The sequence below is a fragment of the Sorex fumeus genome, unplaced genomic scaffold (assembly GCF_029834395.1).
Source record: "Sorex fumeus unplaced genomic scaffold, SorFum_2.1 ptg000070l, whole genome shotgun sequence".
Classification (NCBI taxonomy): Eukaryota; Metazoa; Chordata; class Mammalia; order Eulipotyphla; family Soricidae; genus Sorex; species Sorex fumeus.
In genome coordinates, this window is record NW_026606127.1 from 13,367,055 (window position 1) to 13,377,210 (window position 10,156).

Here is a 10,156-nt window from a genome sequence, read left to right on the forward strand (position 1 = left end):
CTGTAATTGGCACCAACTCAGCATTATCTAAAGATGGTTCCCTTTACCTGGTTCTACTTAAGTTTGGGGATAGCCAGAAGAGTAAACATTACCCAAGGAACGTGCATCCTCTACTGGGGAAGGACTCCTGACTAGGGTAGTACAGAGGAGAGTTGTGTCCTGTTACATCAATGCAGGTACTTTGCCTATCTTTTATTTGGAGTGTGAAGTCTGCTTCAAGCATATGGCGGAGTTCATAAAGGGTGCACTTAGGATGATCAATATTCGGTGCCAAGTTGGCTAAATCATGATACCCAACTATTTGGTCCAACCTCACCCTGGATGTTTCTGCGAAGGTTATTTTTGTAGGTGAGGTGGACATTTTAAGTGGTTCTTTAGGTGGTAGGGTGACCCTATCTGCGTTCCTCGAGTTTAGTTGAGTCTGACTGAGTAAAGCTGGTAGTTGGCGAGCCTCATCGTGCTTGCAACTAGAGCAAATTCAGCTTTTACACTGGTTTTGACCTTTAACTGCACCTCTTTCTGGGGTGTCCAGCCTCCTCAACTACCCAACAGGGTTTGGAGTTTCCCAACGTCCTCAGTCCCGGGGGCCAGTTCCTTTATGGTCTGACACCGATACATGGCCCCCACCCCCACCCCAGCCCCTTTGACAGCCGACGCCCTCTGCAGTGCAGCTGAGTAAAAGAGGACAGGGCAAATCATCTCTGCAGAGGCACAGCCCGCGTTCAGAGCTTGCTGTTCGTGGCTTTTAAACGAAAGACTGCATCTGAGAGCTGAACGGGAATGGGTTCCGCTTCCTGCCTCCCGACCAGCAGCAGATGAGCTGTGGCCGTCTTGCAGAGGAAGTCCAGCTAAGGCAACAAGAGTCTCAGGACGGCTTGCTCGGTCCTTAGGGCTGAGGCTGCCACGACGTAAGCAACCCGAGGATTCGGGGCTAGGGAAAGAGGCCGGCGAAAGACTGCGCGCGTTGGGGAAGCGCCAGGAGAGAGGAAACAGGCTGAGAAGTCAGAACGGCCACCCAGTAAAATCAGGTTGTATTTGAACAGAGCGGGACCAACGGAGGGCCTCGCCATGGAACACAGACAGAGGGACGAGGGTGGGGGGCGGGAAGGGGGACGGACGTGCGGAAGAAGAGGGGGACGAGGCGGCTCTCTCTTGCTTTTTGCACTGCCGGAGCCCGTGGAAGGAGCCTCGGCGTGCGCGCGCGCGCACGCTCGCTCGCTCGCTCTCGGCCGCAGCTTTCCCTTGTACCCGCGGCGAAAGAAGACTCTGGGAGAGTGGCCACTTGCAGGAGCTCTCGATTCCTCGGGCTGCAAGAGAGGTCGGGAGCAGGGGCATGGGGAGGGGGCAAGACGACCGAAGTCTGAGCACCGGCCCCCGAGTCCCCTACTGCCCTGCCCCCCTCAACGGAGAGGGGCTAGCCGGGAGGGAGAGAGGGCGGGCGGCAGGCCCAGGCGGGTTTGGTGAAGGGCACGGGGGAGGGGGGGTTGTCAGATGCCCTGGCCCGAGGGAGGGAGCCACCGGGAGGGTGGAAGGGACGCCCAGGCGGATTTGGCGAGGGGCACGGGGCAGGCAGGCGGGGCCGTTTTGGTGGCCGGTTGAGAAATGCCCTGGCCCGAGGGAGCCGCCAGGAGAGAGCGAGGGAAGGAGGCCCGCGCGCACGGGTTTGGGGAGAGGCACGCGGCAGGCAGGGGGTGGGTGGTGGTGGTGGGGGGGGTGTTTCGGTGGCCGGCTGTCAGATTCCCCGGCCCGGGGTGGGGTGGGGGGACGGGGGTTCTTTCGGCGGAGGCCGGTTCTTCAGATGCCCTGGCCCGAGGGGGAGACGGTCTCCTGCAGCAGGAGGTGGAGGAGGTGGTTCTGCTCGGCACTCAGCAGAGGCCACATGTCGGCCTGCAGCGACTTGACGGCCTCGGTGTCCTTCTCGTGGGTGGCCATGACCAGGGACTGGAGCAGCAGGAAGAGCTCTTCGGGCAGCGGGCCGCCGCTCTCCTGCCCGTGCCCGTCGAACGCCTCCCAGGAGTATTTCTCCAGGGTGCGCGCGTGTTCCGGCAGGAGCTTGGCGGGCGGCGGCTGCAGGAGCAGCAGCAGCAGCACGCGGGACACCTCGCAGCGGACCAGCACGTCGGAGAAGGCGCCCAGCAGGGCGGGCGACGGCGCGGCGGCGGCGGTGGCGGCCGTGCCCGTGGCCGAGGAGGAGGAAGCGGCGGCGGCGGCGGCGGCGGCGGCGGCGGGCGGCGGCGGGGGCGGCTGCGAGGAGGAGGCGGCCGGGCCCGCGCTGGGGCCGGGCGGGGCCGCGGGGCCGGCGGCGGCGGCGGCGGTGGCAGGGGGCGGCGGCGGCGGCGGCGGCCCCGGGCGGCTGCCGTGCTCCCGCGCCAGGAGCTGCATGCGCGTGAAGACGGCCAGGGCGCGGGTGTAGTCGCGCGCCAGCAGCAGGCAGGACGCGGCGTCGCCGAGCGCCTGCAGCGCGGCCAGGGGCAGCAGCGGCAGCTGCATGTGCGCGGCGCGCTCGTAGTGGCCGGCGGCGGCGGCCGGCTGGCCCAGGTCGCGCAGGGCGGCGGCCAGCTCGAGGCACAGGGCGGCGGCGGCGGCCGGCTGGCCCAGCTCGACGTGCAGGCGCACGGCGGCGCCCAGGGCGCTGGCGGCGGCCTGCAGCGGCTCGCCGTAGGCGGCGGGGCAGACGAGGCGCTCGCGCGCGTCGCGCTCCTGCCGCAGGAAGAGGCGGGCGGCCTCGGTGAGCGCCAGCGCCTCCCCGGGGCCGTGGAAGAGCGCCTGCTGGCAGCGCGCCACGGCCAGCTGGCACCAGGCCGCGTAGGGCAGGCACTCCTGGGCGCGCAGCTCGCGGCCCAGCTGCGCGAACTGCTCGCCGGCCTCGGCCACGTTCGGCTTCCGCAGGAACCGCTTCTTCAGCTTGTTGGACACCTGGCGGTAGCGGGCCAGGAAGTCCCCGGCCTCGGGCACCGCGCCGGCGCCGCCGCCCAGGCCGCCGCCGCCGCCCGCGCCGCCGCCCAGGCCGCCGCCGCCGCCGCCGCCGGCGCCGCCCCCCAGGCCGCTCAGGCCGGCCGCGGACGCCGCCATGTTGGCCGCCGCCCTCTTCCGGGCTGCCGGCCGTGCCCTCTGGCCCGGATGCGCGCCTGACGGACGCGCGGGCCGGCCACTCCCGAGAGCCCGCGCCCGAGGGCCCGCCCCCGCCGGCCGACTCGCCGCGCTGATAGGCCGGTAGCGGGCGCGAGGCGGGTCGGGCCCGGGCGGCCGGCCCGCGGGGGCTCGCGAGATCCCGCCCGCCTCCCCCCGCGCGGGGCCCGGCGCCCCGGAAGGGGCTGGAGAGCGCGGCGCGGCGTGGCGTGGAGGGAGTTCCGCGCGCCTGGCCTGGGCCGAAGCCCGGCGCCGTCGGGACGCAGCCGCCTTCCGCGGTGACGGAGGGCCGCTGCTGTCTCCTCGGGCCCCGCCGCACTGTCACTCCGACCCGGCCCGCTGCCTCACGCCTGCCCCGCAGCGCGCCTCGCCGTCTGCCACACAGCCCCCCCCCCCAGCCCCCGGGTGCCGCCCTGCGCCCCGCACTGGCGTTCCGCGCGCCTCGAAGGCCTCGAAGGCCCGGCCAGGCCCCCAGCCGCACACCGATGAGCACCGCGTGCGGGGCTCTGGGCGCCGGGCCCCTGAGGCTCTCGCCCACGCTCCAGTCTAGGCAGCGCACCCTCTCCCGCATCCTCACCCGCAGCCCGGGCCCCGACCCTCCCTGCGCCTCGTGGTGCCCGGCCCGGGCCCGGAACCTCCCTGCGCCTCGTGGTGCCCAGCCCACGCCCCCAGCCAGCAGCCCATTCTCCGCCCCGCCCCCCACCCCCACCCGCACCCCGTCCCCCACGGCCCGGCCCGGGGAACCTGAGCACCCGCAGCCGCGGCCTAGGGAGCCCGACCACCCGCCAGTCCCTGCAGCCCAGGGAATTCCCGGCCGTCCCAGCGGGGAGCCCCCCCACCTGTCGGCTCGCAGAGTGACCGCAGCGCACACACAGAGGCTTCTTTCAGCACTGTATTGGCTTCAGCAAACTTTCCAGGGGCGCCGGCGTAGAGGGCGACCAGGCCCCGGGCGCGGGTGCGGGGAAGGCCGAGCGGCTCCTAGCAGCCGGGGGACACCTGGGAGATGGTGGTGGGGCCCAGGAGGTCGCAGAGCAGCGAATTATTGTGGATGGCCATGTCGAGGAACTCGGGGGTAATGCGCCTGCAGCCCCTGTTGTGGGCCTCCTTGCTTGCCAGATCCAGCACCGTGGACGTCAGGTACTCGATCACGGCGGCCATGTACACGGCAGTAGACTCGATGAGGCACGCTGGGAAGGCCTGATCCCAGTCTCGTCTCACCCGCTGCTCAGGATGCCAAGGTCTGATGTTGGCGAGTACTTGGGTGGAGATGCCTGTGTCCTGGTGAACACCCTCGGCCCTCACTCGCTCAGCAGCCAGTGAGTCTCTTGGTGTGTCACACGTGTCTCTTGGTGTGGGGTGGAGCACAGTGTGTCCTGGTGGCGGGGCACTTGGCGACCACTGGCCGGGCAACAGCTGTCTGTCTCTCACGGTTCCGGGAGGGCACCCGGCGACCGACGGACCGACCGACCGACCGACCGACCGTCGCTCAAACGGGGCGGAAGCTGGGTTTCCCACCGGCCCACGGCGCCAACGGCCTGGGTCCGCGTCCCCTGCCCACGAGCCCGCGCCCACTCCCGCCCGCTTGTCCCCGGACGCCCAGGGCCCCCCAAGAAAGGAGAGCCGGGCTCCGGCGGCTCGCCCCACGCGCACTGGCCCTGCTGCGGAGGCCCTCGCGGGCGCCCACCTCCCCGGAAAGCAGCCCCGGTCGTCTCCACCCCCCCCACCCCCGTGCTCCCCGCAGCCGCCCCTGCGCTCCCCCTCACACGCGCGTCCCCGCCGCCTCCCTTTGGCTCCGCGTCGCCCCCAGAGCTTTGCCTCGCGGGGAGGCAAACTCGGCGACTCACGCCTACGCCCGCCGAACCGCACTGCACCGCACCGCGCCGAACCGCACCGCGCCGCGCCGCGCCGCACCGCACGGTGGCAGGAACAGCAGGCCGAGGCCGTGTCCAGCGTCCGGCCCTCCAGCTGCTGGCAGACGGCGGACAGTTTCCCCCTCACGGTCACGGAGGATCGTGCTGTCCCGCACGGCTGTGTGCAGGGTTCTGTTTACGCCCTTGATCTTCGCTCCTGGGTCGCGTCCGCCTCGGAGTGGCGTTGGGGGCGGGGGGCGTGGGCGCTCGGGAGTCCGTTGGTGTCTCGGTTTAGCCCTGGCGAGGGGAGAGCAGGCCCGCGCATTTCCCGGCAGCCGTGTTCGCGGGCTCACTCTCTTCCCCGCGTCTGGAGCCCAGCCTCATCCGGAAGGTCATTTTCCTTTGGTTTCCTTTGGTTTTCCTTCTGATATAGCCTTGGTAGTGTGCGCGTGAGGCAGCCACTCTGGGTGGTTCTGAGGGACCTTTCTCTGGACGCTAGTGATGCCCAGCATCTTTTCCTTTGCCTCTGACCACTGGCATATCTGTTCTGGACGAACGTCTCTTCAAGAGCTCTGCATACTTTAAACTGCGTTGCCCATGTTTGGGTAGTGAGTAGTCTGAATTCTTCAGTGTGTAAGGAAATAGCAGAATTTCCCTGCACTTTAAATCAAAAGGACCTAACAAACACGTAGAACACTTTACCTCAGAGCTGTAGAATGATCTTCTCAAGAGCAAATACAAGGCTCTCTACTGTTGGCCATGTGTTACTCAGATTGTAAGTCTTAGGAATTTTGGAATATTTTGTGTCTTTTCTATCACTTGGCTGACAAAACTAGAAATAAGTACCATGAGGAAAACTGTAAAATTCACAAGTATTTGTAAATGAAAACTACACATCCTTAACCTCCTATGTATGGGTCAAAGAAGAAATAAAAGCAAAAAGAAGATACACCAAAATAACATCTTGAGATAAACAAAATAGAAACATAGCAACGTGTCAAAACTTACGGGATGTAGGAGGAGTTATGGGAAGGAAACTTCTAGTAATAAACATATGCTTAGAAACCTCGAACAACCAAATACTAAGGTAAGGTAATGGCTGGAGCCATAGCACAGTGGTAGGGCGTTTGCCTTGCACGCAGCCAGCCCGGCCGAGCCGGGTTCGATTCCTCCGCCCCTCTCGGAGAGCCTGGTAAGCTACCTAGAGTATCGTGCCCCCACGGCAGACCCTGGCAAGCTACCCTGTGACGGATTCGATATGCAAAACACAGTCACAACAAGTCTCAAAAAAAAAATAGAGACGTGAGCAAATCAATGAACAATGGGAGGACAGTGACAGTGACAAAGGTAATGGAAACAATTAGACGAGGCCTTGGAGACACAGAGATATTACAGAGGGTCAAGGAATTTGTCGTGCGTGTGGCCAACACCAGTTCAATCCCTGGCACTACCAGAAGTGACCCCTATTCAGGATTCACAGGAGCCAGAAGAAAGACTTAAGCACCACTGCATGTGGCACCCCACCCCCACACGAAAAAAAAAAGAAGACATAGAGAAATTTTGTTTTTCAATTTTTCAATTTATATTTATTAAATGTCCCAAATTTCCCTCCCCCCCAGCTTGCCTCTATGGCAGTCTCTCTCTTCTCTCTCTCTCTCTCTCTCTCTCTCTCTCTCTCTCTCTCTCTCCTCTCCCCCTCCATCTCCCTCCCTCTTCCCTCCCTCCCTCCCTCCCTCTCTTTCCTTGACATGGAGGAATCTTAAGTGCAAATTTGTAAGTCAGGAATTTAGTCTGAGGCCAGAGTGATAGTACAATGGGTAGAGCATTTGCCTTCTATGCGGCCACCCCGGTTTGATTCCAGGAACCTCATATGGTCCCCCCCCCCCCCACCAGGTCCAGCACAGAGCCAGGACTAAGCCCTGCTTGAGCACTGTTGGATGTGTCCCCTGATTTGATAAAATATTTCTTTTTTTTTATTATTTAGGTTTTATTAAAGCACCCTGAGTTACAAAGTTATTCTTAGTTGAGTTTTAGTCATACAATACTGCAGCTCTGATCCCATTGGTGGAAGGATGTTAGTGTCAATGTTCCAAGGTTCCCACCCATACTCCCCTCACCCCTGTCCAGTCCACCTTCTTGACGGGCACCTTTCTCAGTTCAGTTGTTAACAGTTTGGGTCTCCTGATTTCAATGTTATTGATTCTGTGGTTTGGCTATTTGGCTCTACCCTTCCTTAACACCACCTTTGTACCTTTTTTTTTTCTTTTTGGGTCACACCCGGCGGTGCACAGGGGTTACTCCTGGCTCTGCTCTCAGGAATTACCCCTGGCAGTGCTCAGGAGACCATATGGGATGCTGGGAATCAAACCTGGGTCTGCCGCATGCAAGACAAACGCCCCACACGCTGTGCTATTGCTCCAGTCCCTCACCTTTGTACCTTAATCCCCTGGCCTGGGACCCTTTGCTGCTCATCTGTCTCTTCTGCCCCTCCCCTTCACTCTTTCTTTTCTTCTCCTCCCTATGCACAGGGGCCAAGGTTGATCTGGGCATCCCCCTAAAGGGAAGAAAACACTGCATTTCCTCCTCCAGTTATTCTAAATACTGCAATATTTTGCTTATTAATGCAGACACTGAAGCAGTATATGTGATATTGTCTAATACAAAGCCAATATTCTTTGTCTTAGGATTAAACACTGTACTTTCAAAGACCCATTCCTATTTTCCCATTTAAATTTTCTTAATTCTCTTCACTCTTACCAAATTTTACATGTGTAGGCCCTACCTAATTCCATGTAAACTTCAAAACATATTAGCAAATAATTTTTTATAAGTTTTATTGATGACAGGGAAGACATGTTTATTACCACAATGAGACCTAAGTGCAAAATAAAATTTAATGCAATGTATTTTAGGTGCCAGAGTTGAGAACTTATTTATGTAAATGAGAATAGATGTGACAGAGTAGCAAATGATTTTAATTTATTTATTTACTTAGGTTAAAACAATATAGCAGTCAATTATCACAAATTGACTTATTGATTTATTTTCTGATAATTCCATTTGCGGATCATTTAAGTGTTGTTGGAGCAAGCTATATGAAGTAAATTTGTTTTGTGCCTGCTGCTAAGTGGACAGGCTAGGGGTGGGTGGGAAGGAAATGGGACGTTGATGGAGGGAAGGTCACACTGGTGGTGGGATTGACATCGGCATATTGTATGCCTAAAACAACTGTACTATGAATAACTTTGTAAACCATGATGTTTGTTTTGATAAAAAAAAAATCACTGTATCACTGTCATCACTGTCATCCCGCTGTTCATCGATTTACTCAAGCGGGCACCAGTAACATCTCCATTCATCCCAACCCTGAGATTTTAGCACCCTCCCCTTACTCGTCTTTCCCAGCGCTGCCATATTGGAGGCTCTTTCAGGGTCAAGGGAATGAGACCTATTATTGTTGCTGTTTTTGGCATATTGAATACGCCATGGGGAGCTTGCCAGGCTCTGCTGTGCAGGCAGGACACTCTCGGTAGCTTACCGGGCTCTCCAAGACATATATATATATATATATATATATATATATATATATACATTTCCCTCTATGATTTGTTGTCTACTGTCTTGATAAAGATATTTTAAGTATATTTAAAAGTATTCTAGATCCAGGTATCGCAAGAAAAATCATTTAAAAGGGGAGGGGCAGGGAGGCATACTTCGATCAGACAACATAAACTTCAAATTTACGGGCCAGAGAGAGAGAGAGAGAGTACAGTGGGTGGGGTGCTTGTCTTGCAGGAGGCCAAGACCTGGGTTCAATCCCTGCATGCCATATGCTCATCCCAAGCACCACAGGAGTAGTTTCTGAGTGCAGAACCAGGAGTATCCCCTGAGTACTGCCAGTGCAGCCCCAAGCCTGAAAACACAACAACAAAAACACCCCAAACATAAAACAAAGAAACAAAAAAACTTTGTAACTGTTTATCTCATGGTGATTCGATAAAATAAATTAATGAATAATAGAATATTGAATGTAGCCTGCTCACAGGGCAGAGTCTGGCAAACTCCCCGTGGCGTACCAAATATGCCAAATACCAGTAACAATGATGGGTCTCATTCTCCTAAAGAGCCTTGAATATAATCTCAGGGCTAGGATGAAGGAGACGTTACTGGGGCCTGCTCGAGGCAATCGATGAATCGAAATTAAAAAATTGTAAATGGCCATAAAGTTCAGGGGTGGCAATTTCTTTTTCTTTTTCCTTTTTCTTTTATTCATTATGCTTCTTTGGGCCACACCCAGTGATGCTTGGGGTTACTCCTGGCTTTGCATTCAGAAATTACTCCTGGTGGCGCGTGGGTTACCATATGGGTTGCCAGGGATCAAACCCAGGTCAGCCGCCTGCACCGCAAGTGCCCTACCCACTGTACTAACTATCGCATTGTCCTCAGGGATGGTAGCTTCTTAGGGATCAAGGAATCGATGCATCAAGAAGAACTCAACTCCTAAATATATATGCACCTAATGATTGGGCCATTAAAATATTGAAAACAAACTATAGTAAACACCAAGGGAGACATTGAAAGCAGTAAAATAGTAGTAGGAGACTTTGTTTTGGTTTGGGGGCCACACCTGGCATTGCTCAGGAGTTACTTCTGGCTCTGGGCTCAGGAATTACTCCTGGAGGTGCTTGGAAGTACTCCATATGGGATGCCGGAGATCAAATTCTAGTTGTCCTCATGCAAGACAAGTACCCTACCCGCTGTACTGTCTCTCCGGTCCTAGAAGTAGGAGACTTTAACACTCTATCATTGCTGGATAGATCAGCTAGGCAAGAACCCAACAAGGAAACACAGGCCTTGGAGGAAAGACTGAAAGAGAGGGGCCCAGCAGACATACATAGAGCCCTTCACCTTCCCCGCAAAAGTTGAGTACACATTCTTCTCCAGTGCATAGAGGGAATGTGTACTCTATCTGTCTCCAAGACAGACCGCATGCTAGGTCACAAAATCAGGAAGATAAAATTTTTCTCAACTATCCTCTCAAACTGTGATAATTTGAAAATGGAAATGAATCATAGACCGAAACAGGAAAACACTAAAACACTTGGAAATTAGCTTACTACTAAACAACCCGTGGACCAGAGAGGAAATCAAAAGATTCCTAAAAAGAAATTAGCATA

At 57.5% G+C, this 10,156-nt stretch overlaps 1 protein-coding gene across 1 annotated transcript; it reads right to left on the reverse strand.

The window, feature by feature from the left end:
- Window positions 1–1,014: 1,014 nt before the first annotated feature.
- Window positions 1,015–3,087, reverse strand: LOC130036929 (40-kDa huntingtin-associated protein-like). Its single transcript, XM_056128855.1, has one exon. The coding sequence runs from the start codon at window positions 3,070–3,072 to the stop codon at window positions 1,795–1,797; it is 1,278 nt and encodes a 425-aa protein (XP_055984830.1). The 5' UTR covers window positions 3,073–3,087; the 3' UTR covers window positions 1,015–1,794.
- Between the last annotated feature and the right edge of the window lie 7,069 nt (window positions 3,088–10,156).